Source organism: Phasianus colchicus, chromosome 4 (assembly GCF_987193195.1).
Source record: "Phasianus colchicus chromosome 4, bPhaCol1.hap1.1, whole genome shotgun sequence".
NCBI lineage: Eukaryota > Metazoa > Chordata > Aves > Galliformes > Phasianidae > Phasianus > Phasianus colchicus.
Window position 1 is genome coordinate 50,610,558 of NC_143439.1, and position 22,345 is coordinate 50,632,902.

At 39.0% G+C, this 22,345-nt stretch overlaps 1 protein-coding gene and 1 long non-coding RNA gene across 2 annotated transcripts in view; one reads left to right on the forward strand and one right to left on the reverse strand.

Annotated features, from left to right (window-relative positions):
* Positions 1-22,345, reverse strand: part of UBE2K (ubiquitin conjugating enzyme E2 K) — a 34,032-nt gene that overhangs the window by 10,908 nt on the left and 779 nt on the right. The window contains exons 2-4 of the mRNA XM_031588497.2: positions 8,602-8,695; positions 4,266-4,324; positions 1,684-1,766 (exon numbers count right to left, since the gene is read on the reverse strand). Coding sequence (XP_031444357.1) covers positions 1,684-1,766; positions 4,266-4,324; positions 8,602-8,695 — 236 coding nt within the window. The remainder of the gene's footprint in view (positions 1-1,683; positions 1,767-4,265; positions 4,325-8,601; positions 8,696-22,345) is intronic.
* LOC149918248 (uncharacterized) lies at positions 14,941-22,134 on the forward strand. Its single transcript, XR_016466191.1, has 3 exons — positions 14,941-14,980; positions 21,221-21,289; positions 22,053-22,134. It is a non-coding gene; the product is annotated as an uncharacterized LOC149918248 (long non-coding RNA).

Consider the following 22,345-nt stretch of genomic DNA (forward strand, 5'->3'; position numbering starts at 1 on the left):
AAACAGAGAAGTGTTCAGGAGTTTCAGTACAGAAAGATTTAGCCTTGAAGACACTTGACGTCACAAGTCTAGGTACTGTGAGTAATGCAACCAGACAGGGGATAAAGAAGTAGCAAAAGATGGAAGGAAAAAAAAACAAGACTCTGAACTTCAGAGTTTTGGATAAATTCTTCTGAGGACAGTATTAATGACACTGCAACGAAGGTCCCATTAACCACCTTTGCTTCTAGAAATAAATACTTCACACATACTCACTATGTAAACCTTGTCTCAAATGAAAGAAACCTGCTCTCCCAGTGAGACTTATGTTCAAATCAATGAAAGGATCCCTGTTAAAAAGTCTGTTATTTTGCCAAAGCCAAAAACCAACCTACCAAAGAAAAAACCTCCAGTAGAGAAACCAGCCTGCCAGCTCTCTGCCCAACACATTTTCGCTGATCTGCCTTATGATCTCTCAGGAAACTGCACTTGCACAGCTGAAGAGCCATTAATCTCCAGCACAACTATAGAGGATGGTGCCAACATAAAAGTACAGTTATATAGCTTTAGCTATATAAGTTGCACAATGCACCATGTATGCTGAAAGATCCTATTGCCTGAAATATCACTAAAGTGCTGCAGGATTGTAGGAAAAAATCAAGCAATTCCAAAAAATGAAGACAACAAGTAATAATTATATATGCTTCTTACAATTCATTTTGCTAATTTATACCATACTCTGCCACACGCGCAGCAGAACTTCTCATCATGTAAAAATAAAAGTATACACCAGCTGCAAGACCTCAACTCAAACTTTCTGCTCTAGAGTTTCTCTTTCAAACCCTGCTGACACCTGCTTGGCCAATACTATTCTTGATGAAGCTCGGGAAGTTACAAGCATTTGAAGCTCATGTGAATTAGACAGTGATATTATCTAGCTGGGAATTACAGTCCCATTTCTTTGGGACAGACGTGTAAGAGTGAAATTCATCTTTCTTTTCTTTCATTGGATATCAGAACAACGATACAATCGATGCACACATTTCATACTGCTTGAAGATTTTATCACTTGGGGAAAAAGGTATACAGTGAGTTCATCTCTTACTGTTTGGACAGATTTATTCCAAGGGTTTGGGCTATTAAAACATTTTAAATAACACAACAGTAACAAATAATCAGTCAGCAACTGACCAGCAGCTAAAAGGCAAAAGTTTAGAAGTTCAAATCATAAGAATTATCAATCATAACTGAGATGGAACTAGTATGGCAGTCTTCTCCCTTTCCTATTGTCCGCCTGTTACCTTTCATACTCCCAGACTCCCAGCTCCACACATTGTTTTAACTCTCTCAGAATTTGGAAGTGCAAGCCAAAAATCAAAATGAAGTATTTATTTTTTCTGCTTTCATCTCAGAAGCTCAGAAGACAAAAGGCAGTACTTGTTACTGGAGAAGAACTAAAAAACATCAGCAATGAAATGTACACACTGATCTGTGAAAAAGCTCATTCATCAGTTAATAACTACTCAATACTTTCTAAAGTTACTTCCCAGCCATTTCATTATAAAATACTGTACTGAAATATTTTATGCTTTAAGAGTATATGAAATTACAAGCACAAACTGAAAAGCAACACGAGCTGCTGCTTTCCATCTAGGACACCAGTACACTTGATTTTCGCACATTTAAGCCTATATGGAATCTTACCATTGATCTTTCAGAATATCCAAGCAAATGGCCCCAGTAACTGAGCTAATATTAGGATGCCATATTTTGGTGATAAACCGCACCTAAAATACAAGAAAATTTTAAAATGCAATGGTTATTACATGCAGTACATGAATTAAACATATTTAAAATGTACCATTTCTAATATTGTGAAGTAACACTGATTTAAGAAAGATCAAACAAAAAACAGAGCTAAGACTACGATATGACCTTTTCCTTTTCTCACGTTTGCAAGTCCATTTGTTACATACAACCTTGCTTTATTCTGAAACAGATTACTGCTCCGAGTATGCCAAAATCATCCCCAGCTGTTTTCCCAAAAACTGTCACATGGGCACATCCTCACATCACACAAAGCCACTCAGAAATAACCTCCAATAGTACCAGTGTTTAAACACAAGCACACAGTGAAAAGCAGACATCTTCAGCACGGTCAAAAGTCAGCTTAAGTGCTGGAATGTCTGCTCAGTTAAGGCAGATCCCTGAACCCTAGACATAGGCATTGGATCTCACTGTTCAGCTGAATTGCTGGTAGCTACCAGAGCGTCAAAGACATTTCTTTGGTGGATGCTATACTTCCACAAATATCCACTGCTACTATCCACTCACATGATGACCTTCAACAAACCCAAACCTAACTAAATTAGAATTTTTTCTTTGCTGTTGAAAAGACCTGGTCCCAGCACTTGTTCATCAATCATGTCCATGTTTTAACACTAAGGTGTATTCACTCTCCTGAAGCATAAAGTGATTTTTTGAAAGACGCTGAGAAAGTTAGAATCAGCATTTTCCTATATAAACTGTCCTCTGAAAGGAAGGTATGCAAACCCGTGGATGCCCACTGAATTTTCTTCAAACCTCTTCAGTTGCTTTTAACTGCCTTATAATGACTTTGACCTGTTTCAGTTTCTCATCTCCACCTCCTCACTCCAAACTCTTGCCAATCATTTTATGAACAGCACAGACTCACTCTCAAACTTTTGCCCCTGATCTGCAAGCAAGTCAGTGCAGCCAACACATTAGTGGCCAAGTACTACAGCAAAACACTACATACGGGACTATAATAAAATCAAAACAATCAGTGTATGAATAGATGAGACCATAACAGTTCTGCTTTCCAGGACAGGATTTAAGAGCCCTCATCTGCTGAGCCTCTTATTAACTAGCTCAACTCTGTAAAGATAAAACACAAAAAAAACACCAGAAGGCAACATGTAAATATTGAGTATTTTCTCACAGAGAATGCAAGCTAACAATGGCTGTCAAACCACATTCTGAACAAGATAAAGAAATCTTTCAGATGAAAGGCGGGGCTAGATACAAGCCAAAAGGCCTCCAATTCAAGACCACCTACTCCAGAATAAACAGTACTGTGCTACAGTGCACTGAGTTTCTAACAGCTAGCTATAAGCTTTAGAAATGAGCATCAAGCCCTGAAGCAGCAATTAAACCATGGTCCATAGACTTATCTTTCAGGACCTACAACTGGTTTCAGCTCTTCTTATTTTTAGCTCCCACCAGAACACATGCAGATGAAAGAACTGAAACCAACAGACGTTTCAGTAACAAGAAATTACTGTCTTTCACTCCAAACCCGAGGAAGTCACTCAAAGGACAAGAGCTAAGTGCTACTGACACTGCTCCCCTCCTCCTCTTTCCCAGTTCCTTCCCATTACTACATACCAGGGTGAAAATAATCACAACTCAAGACACATTCTTAGCCAAAAACATCTTTCAGACTTGAACAGAAAGTCAGTCAAGAAGCTGTGAGACAGCTGTAAGACAATGCTGGAGTCTGCTAGCTTATCATAAGCCACTGAAGAAGGGACCAAACAAGACTACAGGAATATATAACCGCAGCTGCACACAGCTGGAGTAAACACTATTCTGAGCACTATTTGAGATGGAAGCAGTCACAAATTGAAAATACCAGGAAGACACATAAAAGATGTGGTAAAAACGAAGGGCAGCAAGCTGCAGAAGCATACAAGTAAATTTAACACACTTTTCACTTCTTCCATGCTTGTGCACACATTTTATGCACTCCTTCAGAAAAACTGCAGTAAAACCCTACTATTCCTATTGGTCCTTGGGTCACAAAATAACTGCAGCTCTAGCCGTATTTAATTATTAACAGAAAACTTGGAAGGTTAAACCTAAGACTTTACCAAATATAGTATATGGGGTTTAAAGAATTAAAAGAACAAACAATTATCTATTAGAGCATTTCTTCAGCAATTCCAAGGTGCGGCAGGCAGAAATCAATACCTTCTACATCAAGTGAAGCTATCCGAAAACTGCATCTTGCCAAGAAGAAATTACAAGAGGGTCAATAAACCACTGCCCAGAATTTATCAATTTGTACTCTGAAGAATAATCAGTGGATTTCTGTTTGGATACAGTTACACATCCTGCATGATTTCTACCTTGAAAAGACAGTTCCAGTCTAGAGGAGAATCAAAAAAAGGAAGATGGGTACTGCAAAGCAAAGGAGTACATAAGCAAATAACTAAGAGTGATCAAAAATAACAAATTATTTTACAAAAAAATGTTGATCTTACCTTAGGAGGATTAAATGGATATGTTTCTGGAATTTTTATCTCTAGTTGATATCTTCCACCTTCAGAAAACAAAAACAAATAAGAAGTTAAAACTGAATATTAATTAAGCTTAATCTTATGTCAGCAAAACTCAGGCTTCTAAAGGCTCACGTTTTCCAGCAATTTAAACTTACCATAGGCATTACCTAGAAAGTATTTGTAGATTTCATATACTTATACATAAATGAAATGTTGCTTACATCTAATAAAGTAATATCAGCTTATGCAAATCAGAATCTATATTCCTTAGATACGTTACTGTGTACATTCTCCTGCAGTTATTTCCAAAATTATAATTTCTCTACTCTGTGTAAGCAAAATATACTAAAATAAACTACCCCAAAACAGACATCAAATGAAGTGAAAGGCCACAGGATTGAGCAGGGTGAATGTGGAATGTTATGTTATTTTGACTCTTTTCTGACACCCATTAACTGCCAATCAGATTTCCTGCCCACTCCCCGTTGTTGAAACTAGTTCCACTTAAGCTTTCCAGACCTGAGAACATTCAATAACACCATCTAAGCTGCCATACTTTGGAAAAAAAGGAGGATCCAATGCTGTTCCCATTATGTTCTACATTACTGTCTGAAGATAGCATTTACAATTCCACTGCTATTTAGTATTTCCAAATACTAGGACTATTAACACCGTTTGTACAATTACAGCATGTAATAGAGGATAGCACGAATCTGGAAGATGGAACTTTACTCCCTTCTCTAAACATATTTTGTTTTCATCTGCTTGTTACTATATCATTATCTAAACATTCAAGATTTCCACCTCAAACCATCTCTGCCTACTCATGCTTACTTGCCAGGAAGCAGTGGCATCATTTTAACGATGAAAAGAACAGAGTATAGTAAGACACACACACCAATTTAGACACTTGGCTTTTATAGAAACTGAAAACATTGCTCATCACTTGCTAATTTTCCCCCTCATTCTACCACTGTTCTTTCTAAAAGAAACCTTTCCTCTCATTAAATATACTTTTTTTTTTTTTTAATTCCTAAGTTGTTATCTACAGGCCTATACAAAAATAGATCTCAAACACCCTCTATGTATGTCTACGTGCAAAAAAACCAAACACACTTAAAGGAACACTCTGAATAGTTCAAGTCCATGGCATCTTTTTATCTGTGCCAAAAATACACATTGGAAGGTACCAACATCTCACGGTTTTAAACACAATACAGTATAATACAGTACACTTGAAACTGGCTATGGTTTAGTATCTGCTGATATTTTACAGAGCTGATATTTTATAGAGCCTACTACAAATGCAGTTCCCCTTATTAATTCTACAGTAACTCCAAAAGATTCAGCAGAAAATATACCAGGGATAATAAGCCCCGAATTACCATCATTTCTGAACTGACTGCTTGCCTTTGCTTGCAGGATAGCATGGACAAGTTATTTTTGAAGACACTTAGCACTTCCATCAACTACAGACACTTAAGCTCGCTTTTTCTTCTCTTTGAACGAGCAGCAATTTTTTCAAGAAACAGAATCACACTGTTCCTGGATTACTAAAATTCCTTGGTCCCTGTATGACTTCATGGCCACACCATTTTGTAACACAATATAAGAAATCCTAGCCTTGGATATAACCATTTCTTTTGCATGCCATTAAGACGATGTCTGTAAAAGACAGACCATCACAACCTTCTCCACAATGGACTACTTGGCTGCCAGATTTTTCCAGCTGGGATGTACAAAAAGATTTTAAAATGGCAGGGATCAGTAAGCTGGCAACGTTACTTATTAAGCACAGTTGTTGTGCACTGAAGTTTACAGTTAAATCCATGAATTTGAAGACAGAATAAACAAGTCTGGACAGTTGTTAACTTCATTTCCTCAACACTAAGTTTAAAATGTTAAGATTTCTGTTGTTTTCTTTATTTTTTAGAAGAAGGGAGTATGCATTTGTATGATCTTTTCCCAGCATTTAATACATGAGATCAAATTAACCACTAATGAAAGAAATTCCTTCTGCATTCTTTTTGGAAAGTACATCTCTTGACAGAATTAGACTAAGTTTTAATAACCTTTCTTATGGAATTTACAGTCAGACATTCCTTCACTAACTGTGGTTCATATGCAAACCTGGCTCGAAATTAATATCTTTATTACACAGTGTGTAAAAACTATTGACAAGTTCTTGAATTCAAGTAAAACAGCAGCTGCTAACAGACTTTTAAAGGTCCTCTCCTCAAATGAGTGCTCTGAAGTGGAAAGCAGCAGTGGTTCAGCGGCAGTCGTGTCCCATAATATTCTGAAAATTGATCAGTATGAGTGGACAACACTTGCAGAAAAACAAAAGCTGTACATTTGTCAAGAATAGATTGCATTCCTCCTCTCAGTCATCCTGAGACCAATTAACATCCCAATACGGCCTACAAAAGAACTCTGTCACAGCAGTTTGTTTTCAGATACCTCATCAGCTGAGATCAGTTATAAATATTATTGGTCTTTTTTACTTCACAACAGCCCTAAAAACTCCCTTCTGTATCAGGGAAGGGTCTGACTTGAACAGCCATGTCAGTTAGCCTCTCCCCATAAAGTACACGTTGTATCGTTGTTCAGACTGTAGATGACTGAAATCAGTCAGTAATTATGCATCATGCATTTCTGCTTTAGTCATAAAATATAAACTATACATGCTGGCAAGCCATCTGTAACTACATCAGAGAATAAATGCATAAAACTATATTACAAAAATATTAGCATTTTAAGAACTTAAAACATCAGGAAGTGCCAGAATTTGGGCTGATGGAAACTTTAATTTTGCCTCTTGGTGTATTTACCTTGCAGATTCAAGTAAACGTGTGGCCACATTATCTTCCTGCCATAATCAGTGTACATAATAGTTCTGCCCTATTTCTCCTCAAAACAGGATATCTAGTATATCCTTTCATCCGCATCATTAAATGTACTCATTAGCATGTATGCAACTATGCCTGCACTTCCCATCAGAAATTCAGCACTAAACACAATGCCAGTTTTCATTAGCTAGACACACTGAATGTATGAACCCAGAGCCCCATTTTTGAAATTTTGATCCAGCTGGAATTATCCAGCATAACACAGAATCCAGTTCCGCAGGCGCACATTAAAACCTTTTTCAGCCTCCTCATGAACTGATGTAAAGTTCTTAAGTTTTGTGACATACTGATACATCTTTCATTGTAACAGCTCTCAAACCATTTTCCAAACAGAAATAACTGAGATATTTCCCAGTATCCAAATACTTGCAACTTTAGCATCTTATAAAGTAAGACTGGTTTTACAGCACCAACTATATTTTCAAAGGAGTTACTCAACTATTGCAGAAGTATCAACTTCCAAGTAGGTTTACCAGGACAGTGCATTCATGTCTGCAGTGTAGTTCTTTCAAATTGAAGCACGTTATAACCTGAAGAAATCTTTGCAACTATTAACTTCTGTCAGATGAACACTGGTGACTAGTGACAGGAAGGCATGCAGACATGGGAGATGGGGGAGAACCGCTGTTATCTGCTTGACAGAGAAACTCTGGGTCTGGGATTCTGGAGGGGAATATTCTCTACTATTACAGACAAGATACTTCCACCTTCCTGCTCCCTCCCTTCCAGGTTCATTTCTTTTCTCCTCAGCTTTAGGCACCTATCTTCCACTCTTTATTGGTTTGTTTCCTCCTCTTTCACTGGGTCCCAGCTAGGGGAGTGCTGGAGAGATACTCTGTGCTACCGCACTGTCAGCTGTTAGTCATGAGAAGCAGCTCCAAGGGAGCTTCTCCCTGACACTGTGACAATCAGATTTCAGACACTAAAAAGTCACTAAGGTAATTTTTGAAAACAGCCACAGACACATTGTCCAATAGAGTCCCCCACTCCAGTATAAATTAATCCCAAATTTAACTTGCAATGGCATTCTCTTCAGGCAGAGTAACAGTACATTTCTGAATGACCACATTTGACCACAGAAATGCATGTAAAGTTATAACAGACTAAAACCTAGATTCTTGATGCTACGTGGCTAAGATGTCTACAATTATTAATGCTAAATAAAGCCAGCATTGTATCAATTGTACTGCACAGCTTATACCTGTACATTTGACACTGGACAGCCTGTCCTGCTGCAGAACAGGTGCACCAGGCAACACGTGTTAAACTGCTTAAAAAAAACTTTCTATTTAAAAAAATAAACATTTAAAACACGTACCTCTTAATTTTTGTGTTATTTAATTTCACAAACAGAGCATCTTAAGACACATGAAGCATACAGCAACCGTATACACAAAAACTTTACTTGCCTTCATACGGTGTATCCGGAGGTCCTGCTATTTCTCCTCTCAATTCTGTAAAATTCTCATCTACAAGATCTACTTTAATTTGATTTTTGCTCGTCTTGAAAACAAACAGAGAAAAAGAATCGTAAGTAAGCATTCAACATAGATTTCCCCACAAATATACTTTATATTTTAGAATTGCTTTAATTTTGTAATATGGTGACCTATAGTGGATCTTCCAGCTGGAGTCCTCCTCCAATAAAAATAATCTGTAAAGCATTAGCAGCGTCATTAATTTTCTTTATATTATCGCTAAAATAAGCAAAGCAACTCAGCAGTATCTGAATTTTTTTTTTATTAGTTACATTTAAATACTAATTGATCTGTTAAACTAGCTAAAACTACATTGGTTGAATTACATGCTGCCTTTTTTTCTGGTTTAGAGCTACTAGAATAATAACAGACATCACTGTCACGTTCACTGGAACAAGACAGACATCCCCATGTGGAGTGCTCACTATTTTTGAACAAGATGATGATCTAAACAGAACACTGGAGTCTTAAGATCATGTTTATCTTTAATATTTAGGCATAAGATAATATTTATTTATACACTTGAATTTCATTGTCACCTCCTCAGCATTTTCACACCCATGCCAGCAAAATAAAAAACACTATTTTCATACAGAGAAAACATGCTTTCCAGAAACCATCCTGATGCTTAGCCAGAGCTGTATATTCCACTCAATTCACCTCTCAAGTCCAAAGAGCAGTATTAATGACATTCATACAGACCTTTCATCAGACAGTAAGGTTTTAACAAGGCAAAGCAAAATTCCCTTCTAGAAACACCGTGACATTTTTGGAAGTTATTAAAGGTTTGCCCATTCTGCTGCTGTGTATGCAGCAGCTCACTGAATGCAACGGGGATTTCCTGACTTGCACATTATTTTCTTCACAAATTTTGTACCTTCTTCCCAGATCATTAGAATGTGAAGATGATGGTTGCCATCAGCTAGTTCTCAGATCTACCAATGATGTAAAGTGTTAACGAGGCAGAATTCACTGAACAACCACTAGGAGATTAACTACCTATTTCCTTCCCATAAAAGGTCTATAGATTCAGTGCCACCCACCAAAAGAGATGTGCCTTTCAGATCAGAGATGCTTACAGATATACAGGGGAAAAAAAAAAACAAAGGAAAAGTTGAAATAATAGTTTCACCATGTAAAGAATACCAATGGAAGTTCCACTAAATTAATCCAGTGATTTAGGACTTCCCCCCACCCCACCCCCACTTCTGGTTACACACTTGCCTTTAGAATTTGAGTAAAAAGCCCTCAACCCACAGAAGGGAGGCACCTCCCAAGGTGCCCACAGCCAAGCAGAGGGTTTCAAAGAACACATTCAACCACATAACAAATTTAAGACCACACCATGCACTTCCAAAATTGAAAGTCCGTATTTAATTATTAATGTCTTGTTTAAAGGTATCAACTAATTGGCTTCTTTTATTTTAAATTTAGCATCAGGTGTTGCATCATCTTTCATGACCTTAGAAAATACATCAGAGAAGGGAAGGAAGCTATTAATAGAACCGATGAAATTATATTCCTTACATCTGAACAGATTTAAGATTGATTTTCATTTTTCCTACTCTTCAGAGAAGTTGTCTGACCAGAGAATTTTCTTTCAAAGAACCTTTCAAACCTTTGCTTCCCGCCCAGAAAGCCAATGGCAGTATCTACAGTTAACTCATGCTATAACTTACTTTATTTTCCACTCAGCATTTTTACCTCGGAGTTTTCCCCAAGGCCCTCCGTGTTGACGTAGCAGCTTGGATACCCACCTTCATTTTCCATGTTCATTAATATCATGCTAGCAGCTTTTCACAGCAATTCCCTCTTAACTTGAACTTTGGCAGAAACAAGCACACACCCACTACTGCTAACACCAGGACCAGTTCCTTCACAAAACAGCAAGCCCAGTGCCCCCAGAAGATGATGGGCTCTGTACTTTGTGCACAGCCTTGAAGAACAGCAGGCTGCCTCACACTGTCTCAGTGAAAGGATTTATTTATTTTGGGAATCATACCTCATTTCTACCATGCTCCCATATAGCAAAAGGACTTATTTATGTAGCTGAAGGATCCCTTTCTACTGTGCTGATAGACTTTGCAAGGCACAGCTCAGTTTGCTTTGCCAACTCTTGTTGTTGTCCACATCCCCAGAGAAATGGTCAACATTTAACCATACTGATTGTTCATCTCATCAAATCTGGGGTGTTTTCCTATAACACTTCCTCTTAATGAGGATCACACAGGTAAAAGCACTTCATCTTTGCAGCTCTAACAAAAGAAATCCCCGGCCTCCCACGCAGCCATTGGGGCTGCCTCTATAAAGCTGCCACCACAGCACTGTTACACACTCCAGAAGCATGCCTCACCAACACCAACAGCCCTCCTTGCACAACACATGATCCAACCTGTGATCACACAGCACAAGCTGATTTTCCCTGAAGCACTTCTCCTACAAAGACCTCATTACTCTTCCATGCCAAGCCTAGAATAGCAACACCTCCTGTTGATTCAGTAGCAATTTGGTAACTAAATCACTGGGCTAACAACTTCTGAAATATCTGAGCCATGCCATCACTAGCAGCATTTACTTCCATAGTTCCAGAGAAGTTCTGTAACAATTCCTACTAATATTCCTCATCAAAATGAAAACGCTCCACCCACACCAAAACCTTATTCAAGGAATCTACAAGAACTAATGCTCTACCATCTCACTTTAAAATGATTTTGATCAAGGCTGATAAATGAGAAAAAGGAAGGTTAAAGCAGTGTATGCAAAGCACAGTATCATTCCTGCCTCACTTTTTTCAATATTCTAGGAAGATTAGGAATAGGGTTTTTTTTCTTTTTAAATGCAACCCTTGCTTCAAAGTCGTGCTCTAATCTTCTCAGACCAACTGGTTAGACTCCATACGCATTATTATAATCACATTCACCTGCTTTCCTCCAGCTCCCTGGCCTTCCCTCTTCACTTCACCAGAGCAGCTCAGGAAACACACTGGATTCAGGTAGCTCACTCTTATGCCAGAAATGGAGAATTGTAAAAAGGTAGGACATACCACTTAGTTAGAAAGCAAACCAGAAGAAGTGCAAGGCACTACACTGCAGCAAAATAGCAAATTCAACTGCAAAAAAAATATTCAGTTCCGTGCAAGAATGTCTCCCTCCCCCCCCCCACCACTGTCACAAACTCTGAAGAGCTGTAATAGCTCGATAGCTTGGAAGTATTTCTTCAGACTCACTCCTGCTTTAAAGCTGGAAAGGAGAACATCTCCAGAGCCCTAAAAAACCTGAAGCTTCTTAAGAGAAGCAAAAGTGTCACAACTGTCAGTCATGGCTATGAATTATCCGTACTGCACAATCAGTTGAGATCAGTACATCACATTCATGGGGAGAGCTCTTGCTGACCTTCTAGGCAATGCTCATCAAGCGATTGGGGCGGGGCAGGGAAAAGAGAGGAAGCAAGCCTGTCTAAAATACATTAAAGAGTAGTTTTCCCAGATAAGAAAAGATCAATACAAAGAAATGCATTTTCTTAAATCACTCTTACATTCTTTGGCCCTACTATAGCTTTCAGTATTGAAGTTCTTCCACACTGCCCATTCCATCTCATCTAAGTTTCACCTGTATTTTCTAGTTGCTCATTTTACAAAGAAAAAAATGAAATCAGGTTAGCTTTGTCTTCTAATGGAAAAACTTCCTTTGTTTACTAATATATCATGTAACTAATATGTAACATATTTGAATGTATCTAAGGAGATACAAATGAGTACCCTGGGATATTCCTGTAGTACTGGCAAGGCATACACTGACATTTTCATTGATCATTAACATAAATTCATCTAGAATTCCAGTTAACGTATTTAACCAGAGATTAAACCTACATCAACTTTAAAATTCTGTATTTCTACACGTATTCAGATACAATGACAAACCCAGCAGGATTTTCTTCTGCAAGAAAACAAAACATCTCAAGTATGAAAAACATCTTCATCTCGCAAGAGCTGGACTAGACTCTGCAAAATGATACATTTTAGTAAAGCTTTCTTTAAAGCATCTAAATACCAGTTCTTGCTATGTTCTTGCTAAGTGGCAGTTAAAACGTCACTTTACCCCAGTATCAGAGGCTTAGACCAGCCAAACAGCTGCCAAGGTTCTACCCTCTTCCTGCTAGAGCTCCACAAACAAGGCAGCAGGACTCCATGCAAGCGCTCACAGAGCTGCACAGCAAGCATCTGAGTTAGAAGTATCTTACTAAGAAGGTTCATTCATTTCAACTCAACTCCCTTATTTGATTCACTGCAAACTGAGACTAGGAGGGGGAGCATAAAAGTAGGAAGCGACAAGGCTACCTGAGGCACGTGACACTGCTTCTTGGCACTGCCTTAGGACAGCCTAAAAGCATTTTGAAACTTCAGCTCCAGTGGCTGTCTCAACTATTTCTGACAAAACAGTTGTGTCAGTCACAGGCAGGCAAAGGTGTAACTGACACAGCTATGCTGGCACAAGCTCATACGGTTATACAATCACAGCCTCTCACTTGTGAGGATGGTGTGGTTAAACTGGGGAAGCCATGCCATGAAAGCTGTGTATACAGCAGCACACTTGCACTCCCGTGCTGACGTAAGGGCCCTAACACAGCTATAGGTTACATCTGTTTAACCACGCACGATATTTACAGTACCAAGAAGCATTAATCATGGGCAGGAGTTGCAGAACTGGAACAGGAATCTAAGCTGAGTACCACTGAGATACTGTCAGAAGGGGCACAGTGCAAGGGATTCCTGCTCTGAACAACATGGCTCAGCAAAGCCTACACAAACAAGCAATTCTGGAGGACTGCAAGATACACTGCCTCAAACTTTGCATACAGAGTCCTGGTTTTTGATGCAAAACAACTGAGAAACCCCTATAGTTAAAGAATGCTTTGATAAACAGTTTGATTTCTACTTGGAATTAGTCATTTTATAAACACACAAAGCTATTTGAGGCAGATCCTGCAGTGAACTCCAAGTCCACTCTGCTTAGGTTGCTAGTAATGCTACATCTAAAGGAACTGCAGGATTCAGTTCATTTTAAATTGACAATGCTAATTCACTCACTGAGTACATTTGTAAATAGTTTAGAACAGCTCTTCCATCCCAGCTTCCCCTATGGACTCCATTACTCCAAAGCAAAAGGGCTTACACCTACATGCCACGAAGGCTCAGCTCTAAAGGATTCCAGAAGAGGAACAGGTAATAGACCATCACAGTGATTTCCACTTGAATGTGCTACTTTACCTTGCAATAGCCTCCTCTACTCAAATATAGCAAAAAACTCCAAAATACTTGCTCACAGTTTATTTCCAGTTAAAATAAAAAGTCATGTGCCTGGCTTGAACTAAACTACCTACTTAAAATATGGACTAATCCATTTGTTCTCCCCCCTCCCCCCCCCCCCCAATAAATATTACACAAACATTGCAGAACCTGAAGGCACAACAACTTAAACCTTGATTTTCCAAAGCAACAAGACTTACACAACCATTAGCTGGTTTTGCTTTGCTTTCCTAATGAACTGTTGATCTGACTGGCTACTAATGACTAAAAGTGATGTAATAACAAATAGAAGTTAGTTTTCTGTGTATCTTGTGACAACAGACAAAAGTAGACAGGATAGTTCCTATTAACGTTCCAGTAGAAGCACGATGCACACAGCACAAGCTCAGCTCTCATATACACATGCATAGTCAAAGTGGAGTTGCATGGTATGACTGACTGACTTTTTTGGGGTCCCATAAAGCATAAGTGCAGAACAAAGCTTCTTCTGAAGCCAGCAATATTTATTGCCTCTCTCCCCTACGTGGACACTGATGACTACAAAAACAATCCGAAGACCCAATGCAATTCTGTTAAAACAGAATAAAAGACACTGACCTACTCTTCAAATAAGGTTATTTTTGCTGCCCACAGAGATACTTTGTTTATTATGTGGATAATCGTTTTATGAAATACCCAGAGCAAGCAGATCCATGCGCTCTCAATTCAAATATTGCAAGAATTAACAGTGATAGGTTTTTATGGATGCCAAAAAGGGAAAATACTCATTAGGTCAGGAGTACAGAAGTGGACTACAACCCTAGAGCACGATATACAAGGGCTGCTCCAGAAGTCATCCCTCCTCTTTTATTATGTTGCCCCACAACTGTCAGAGGCAGACAGTGGTGGTACAGCAGTAGAGGTGGAACCTTCCTACCAACATTCTGTTACATGCTGTCATTGTGAGACAGATGGCAGCAGAAGGAACAAAATGGTGCCCGACATGGAAGTGGGTATGGAGCAAAGGTGTGTCACTGAATTCCCTTCATTCAGAAAAAACTGGTACCCATTGACATTCACTGATGCTTATTGAACATTTATGGAGACCAACCAGTGGACATGAGCACAGTGAGGCAGTGGGTGGTCTGGTTTTGTAGTGGCAATAATGGGTCACCTCCACTGCTGTAGTTTTTTTTGTTTTTTTTTTTAAATAAGCATAGCATGTAACCTCTTGTTCTTCACTGGTGAAAATGTACAATCACCACCTACCTTTAGTTACGCTGAAAAATAGTGTTTTGTAGCAGAGAATTTGCTCTATCAAACAGTGTTCTTGTGCTCTTAGTATCTGTTGTAGTTTCCATGGAAATAAATAGCGGGCATTATTTTCAGAGCAATCTACACAGAATGTAAAGTCTCAAAATTGATAATCTTTGTGATAAAATAACTCAACTTCCCTCATCTTAAATACAGCAAAATTTTTACTCGGTTTGTCAGATACTGAAAGCCAGCACAGTAACTATGCTTAACCAAAAGCATTTTCCTTAATGTAATACCAGTAATAATAGAGCAAAAATGAAGGACAGTAGTGACAATAATCCTTGGCTTGAGAAACCAAGCTCAGTGAGTGACATAAGAACTACACTAAGTATGTGCACTAACTTAACAAGTTTAATGTCACTGAAAGACCATTAGACACAACCCAAGACTATTAACTAGTACTTTCTTGCACACTTTTACAATTATAGAAGTTTACTAGGGTAAAACCATATGGTATATGGCAACCATCTTTCAATTTCAGACCAAGTAAAGTGAACTAACCTTAGAACTCGTACACTTCTTTCCTATTAAAGTCAAACTCCTAGAAACAAGCATAGAAGAATGAATGGGAGACTGGGAAGGTTAAATGACTGGTTATCTCTAATACAGGGGGGTCCACATGGTTGTGGTCAGAAGGCAGCACCTAGCAGCTGCAGCCTAACTGCAAATCCTAAACTGATTAACCCAGTCCCGTAACAAACAACCGTACATTTCCTCAGGTTTTTAAAAGATTACAAAAGACAATCAAATGAGCCTGACTTCAGTGGTTACCAAGTTTTTCCTGCTTTCTACTACCTGCTAACATCTTCAGGATTCTTCCAAAATGAATACATTCACTAGAAATTTTGGATACATACTAGCAACAAAAATGCCATCAACTGAACATGGGGAATGAGCAAAAGAATTTGTCCTCCCTGCAGAAGTATTTCTATTACCAGTAGTTGGCCAACTCACAGTCTGCTCAAATGATCACTGGTACTATGTGCTGAGTATCTTAAATGGTAGATTCAAGCAGTATTCAGAACACTAGTGTTCGTTAGCACCTACATAACACCTTTTTAAAAGTGCAATTGTATTCCAGGTGTAAAATGCAAGTAAACCAATAGTTCAGAAAGATCACCTGGGAAGTGAAAATACTAAGAACTTTTCTTGAAACACCCTAGTAAATGTCTTTTGTTTAGGGCAAATTAGCAAGAAAAAGCAGCTTATGGACCAAATCCTTTAAAGGCTGAGGTGCAGAGATCCATCTCAAGTTAGTTTGCCCAAGGGACATGGTGTAACAATGAGACTTGCTGGGTCAGGTTGGTAGTTGAGGTTGATCACCTTGAAGGCCTTTCCTTGTAGGTGCTAACGAACACTAGTGTTATGAATAACGCTTCTTAAATCTACCATTCAAGATACTCAGCACATAGTACCAGTGATCATTTGACCCCACTGTGAGTTGGCCAAGTACTGGTAATGGGAAGGCAAATTCTGTTGCTCATTCCCATGTTCAGTCGATTCTGTGATTTTCTAGTACAAGCTGGAAGACATAACCAAGCACACCACAGAGAATTAAGAAAACCAAAAGGTGCACAGCAAATGGCTTTTCTGTATCCTTTTTTGTAACCTCTAATTATATTAAAAAAAAAATCCTCTAAACCTCGCCTGTTGCAATAGGCAGAGTTTGAAATACACAGCAGAGTTCTTTCCAGCAAGGTATGAAGGATATCACAAATGGCTATTTTCAAGTTAAGATCCTCACATTTCAAATGAATAGAAGTTTCAGAAGCATTACGGATTTCATATCCATTCTACCCTACATGGTTCCAAACCCAGAACTCATTCAACCTAAAAAAATGATGGCAACTTGGCACCTACATAAAAAAAAACTGGTGAACTAGTGTCTGATTTGAGCACAGGGGATTTATCATCATCTTACAACAGGAGAAACTTCTCAGTTAAAGAAAAAACTCTAAAATCTGATCTGTTTATGGAGAAAATATTTTATGAGGTCTGGTGACAGTTACAGAACATTTTGAGTTGGAAAGGATCCTTAATGACCATCTAGTCCAACTCCCCTTCAAAAAACAGGGATGCCTACAGCTCAGTCAGGTTGCCCAGAGCCTCACCCACCCTGACCTCAGTTGTCTTCAGGGTCAAGGTTGCTTTCCGAGCAACCTGCTCCAGTGCTTAACTACCCTTACCTAGAAAAATGTTTTCACTCATATTAAACTCACTGAGGTGTACTTGATCCCACTGCTGATGTCACTGCTGAAGATAGTAAACAGCCCTGGTCCCAGCACTGATCTCTGAGGGACACCACTAGTCACTGATCCTCATCCAGACATCGAGCCATTGACCACCAATCCCTGGGTACAAACTTGCAACCACTTCCTCATCCATCAAACCCATCCAGTCAACCCATCAAATCCATATACTTTCAATTTAGAGAGAAGGGTGTTGTGGGGACCCTGTCAAAGTCTTCAGTTACAGCCTGTCATTTTCTTTCACAATAAAGAAAACCCAACCACACCACTAATTTAAAAGAACCTTATACAAGAGAGATAAAATGATGCAGAAAAGAGACATCTGGAGGGCATCTAGTCCCACCTTCAGCTCAAAGCAGATCCAGCAAGGGTAGGCTGCTCAAGAACTTGTCTCACCGAGTTTTTGAATATCACCAAGGATAGAAAATCCAGTCTCACTGTCTAATCAGTTAAATCAGACAACTGTAATGGCTTTTTTTTTCCTTCAGGTTCCAGTCATAGTTTATCATATTCCAGCTTTTACCCATTGTTTCTCATCCTACTCCTGCACACTACTGAAATGAGTATGATTCACCTCTGGAGTAAAGTATCTGTGGTGGGTTTAAGTGGCCATCTTTCGGCACTTCTCTCACATCACACACTACAATCCCTTAATCTCCTTTACGGCATTCTACTAGACTCAGTTTGGCACAGAAATGGATTTCCCAGAACAGGGCACAGATATGGTCTCACAAGTGCAGGGGGAAAGCGAAGAACCACTTCCTTATCCCTCTGACTTCATTCATTTAAAACAACCCAGTATGCAGTTGGCCTTCTTTGCCACAGGTCTTTTTCTGCCAATTTTTTTTTGTCTCCAGTCAGTCCCCAAGCAAATGTATTGATGTGCAGCATTACTTCCCACAATCAGGACTTGGCACTTAACAGTTAACATCACAAGGCTCATGTCAGCTCATGAATTTCTCCAGTCTCTACACGTCCCTCTACAAAACAGCCTGCACTTGAAGCACTGATGCCTCCCTCCTCCCCAATCTGAGGCCATATGCAAGTTTTCTGAGAGGCATACCAGAGATTTGTACCAATACAACCTCATTTTAGTCATTCTCATTTTTACACTTTTCTTTTTTTAATTAACTAGGCCCACTCTAGCTCTACTCACACTCTGCGCTTACTAAACCTACACTTGACCTCAACAGGCCAATTCTTATTGGCCTACTGAGCAGAAAGTTGGCATTGTTTAAATACTATGTTGCTGACTCAGGAGTCATAATAGAAAACGTCTCATTTTTATACATCTGCATTGGTCCTGCATAATAAATGGTAAGAAAAAAAACCATATCCACAGTATTCATCAGGCCTTTTTAATGACTCTGAATCACAATCACTAGTAAAAGCTTCCATTTTAGTGAATTCATTTTCTAGCACCCAGGACTGCTCAAGTATGAGCAACCAGATACAATGATGTTTTTCTGAACCTCAGTTCACAGCTTTCCCAATTACCAAGAAGTCACTTAGCAGCTTACAAACTGCCAAGCATCCCAAGACCACTAGAAGCAAACAAACACCACAGCTACTTGTGTGCCATACTGTGTCCCTCCTGAGGCAGCGGTTGTTACTCATCCCTTTTTTCTTTTACATCACAAAATCACATAGCGGACTCCAGAACAAATATCGACTTCCTTGTTGGAAATGATGCAACTAAATTTTTGCCATCAACATACTGTTTCCACTTGAAAATTATTTGGGACTCAAGTTACGAATTTTAACTGTTACTGCACATATCTGCTCTTGCAGATACTCATATTCTGCAGCTACAGTCGAGTTCAGTTTATTTGCAGCTCTATCTGTGTTTACTTTCTATGCAGATAAACCTCTGCCTTTTGATACATGGAAGAGGAACATTTTGTGGTAGAAATACCACCAACTCTTTTCTTGCCAGGAGGAAACCATGTTTACCAAAGTGTTTCCCTCAATGCCACAGAGAAGCAATTCCACTCCATAATAGCATTCAACTTAGAAAGCTCCTTATATGCTAAAGATACTGGATAGTCAACTTCACCTTGAATCCTCCACTGCCAGCACAACATCATTCCTTAAAGTACAAACATGTGATACTATAGTAAAATAAGAAAAAATATTTACATGTTAGCGTGCCTGATGAACTACAACCACTTGTCAGCACCAGTCCATGAATGAACACAATGTTTTTCGGCACTCATTGTTAAATGCCAGATCCTTCCCCTCATAAAATAGCTGCTTACAAACAGAGAAAGTAAGAAACTGGCTAGCATTTCAGTAACCCTATTCTGAAATAATACCAGCTAACCTTCACCAAAGCCACCTCCTGCTCATCAAGAAGATAGACAGACATCAGGCTATTATTCTCCCTCCACCAATTGCTGGTTTCTCCATCAAGCTGCAGCATCACACTTTCATTTAGAATATGTTTTCCTACTTCGGAATTTAATTTAGCCTAACCCATGAAACTAACAAGATAAATTAATGAAAGAAGAAAAAAGAGCAACTGATGCTTTGCCTCAACTATGATTCAAAACACTGCATGAATTAATTACTATTTACTACTTTAAATTTTAATACAAGCATACCACAGTACCCTCTAACATATATCCCACTAGTGAAGTTATTACCTAGACTAGTAGCTTCACTTTTGTTGCATATGCAGGACATCGTCAATCTGAGAATTTTAAGAACTTTTTTATGGGACAGCAAAAAGCCTCCTACTTTGGAGAGCACTCTCAACAAGGAAATTGTTGTCAGTCTCACATACCTCATTCATAGACTCAAAATTGCAAGGATCTCTACAGTATCCCATTCCTAAAGATAACATGGTAGGCCTTATAAAGAAAAGCCAGAAATGGTTAAAAAAAAAAAATGCAAAAATGCTTAAGTGTGAGAAGATTTTAAGATGCTCTATCAACCCCTCCTACCACATCAAAAATCCCTCAGCTTCTACCTGCAAACCAGAGAGTAAAACAAGACTGAAAGCTGCTGTAGTGGTTTCCCAAAAATACTATTCAATGTCACACAAACAGAAAGCACTAAGTATATTTAGTCATATAAATATTAAACCTTGTCTACAGCAAGAATAAGCACACTTTCCAGAATTACTACTACTCCAATACTTAGAAGCGAAATTTGGTGCTTCCAGTTGCAGAAGTTTAATACCACCCAGCTTCTCCCCCTTAAACATTTCTGGTTCTACCACCTTACTTCAGTACCAAAATGACTGGAAGATGACAGCAAACCCCCTCTTGTATTCTTTCCAAGTGTGCTGAAGTCTTCCCCAGGCATCTGCAGAGAAACAGGGGCTGCTCTCCATGCTCAGGTGTAGCTCAAAGCACCAAATGAAGAATAATTAAAGTGCAAATAACATGACTCACTTTGCCTTCAGAGAGGGACTTAAACTTCTAAGTAACAAATTTAGCATCACCATTTGTGTTGGTTTGGTTTTTTTTTTTCTTTTAAAGGAACAAGGTTTAAGGCTAATTTCAGTACGTAAATTATGCAGGCAAAAAAAACAAACAATTATTTCCTCTTTGATTTGTATATTGAGTTATACATCCATCCTCCATTCCTCAACTCACTGCATGTGTTTTCATGTTAGTGGCACTACTGATACCACAGTCTGACTGCCTTTGAGCATACAAACATTCAAAATACACTGTGGTTGTCTAAATTTCAGGTGCTGATGAATGCTGAAATTCTGTCTTCACGATAGGAGAATTAGTATATCCTTAAACAGCAATTCCAGGTAAATTACTTTATCGATACGACACTCTAACATGGCTGGTTAATGGCAGGGGAAGAAATACTAAAGTCATGCATTTTAATTTTAAGATACCATGATTTTAGATTTGTAAGGATCAGGGTCTTCGTGGGGAGTTTTGTGCAGCTTAAAGAGCATTTCATAGTATTATTCATTTACAACATTCTACACTGAGCCCTTCAACACAGACTAAAGAAACAAGAACTGAGAAAAATGCACTCTCCAGATTCGACCTTTACAGTAAAATAGAAAATCTTCATGGATCTCCCCCTAAAACTAGGGAAGTTTTCTTCCCCTCCCCTTTTCCACCTAAATAAGGCAAAGGGAAAATATCTTGAAGCTGTGAGACTTTAATTCCTAATATCAGCTGTTATATAGGGCACAGGGTTTAGAATTGGTAGCTTTGGTACCAAGAAACCCACTGAGAATTTTCTCTCAGTTTACATGCAATTCTGTCACCACTGTGCAAGAGCTTGGCTACGTCAGCCTGGTAGAACCAGGCCTGTACATTCCCTCAAGGGGCTCATCCAAGCTGTATAGCAACAATGCTGTTAGTGCACTTAATTTTAAAGTGCATCAACTACTGTTACACTAAACACATTTCCCCTAAACCATCAATATATTTTAAATGACACCCTCTCAACTTTTCCTCGCTAACATGTCCAGATTTCTAGAACACCAGCTTTAGGAGTTATACACTCCCATTAATATTTCACAAGCATCTAACCTGCAACATCATCCCAAGTAGGACGACGATGACGACACAACTATTAAATCCTATCTGGCTGACGTTCACCAACTCAGATACGGGCACAGCAAGAGCCGTACCGACGAGATGTTTCAAAGGCTGCTCTATATTCCCCTGAAAAGATCGGAACTTCCTTAGTGCCTCCCCGAGAGCAGCGGGCCGTTCTTACCGAGCGCCCATGCCCTCAGGTACGCATCATTTCAGAAGGATGCAGGTGAAAACGAGGGAGACTGGGTAACGAGACAGAAATGGGGGAGGTCCTAAAGCCACACAGCTGAAGGTGAGAACCTACA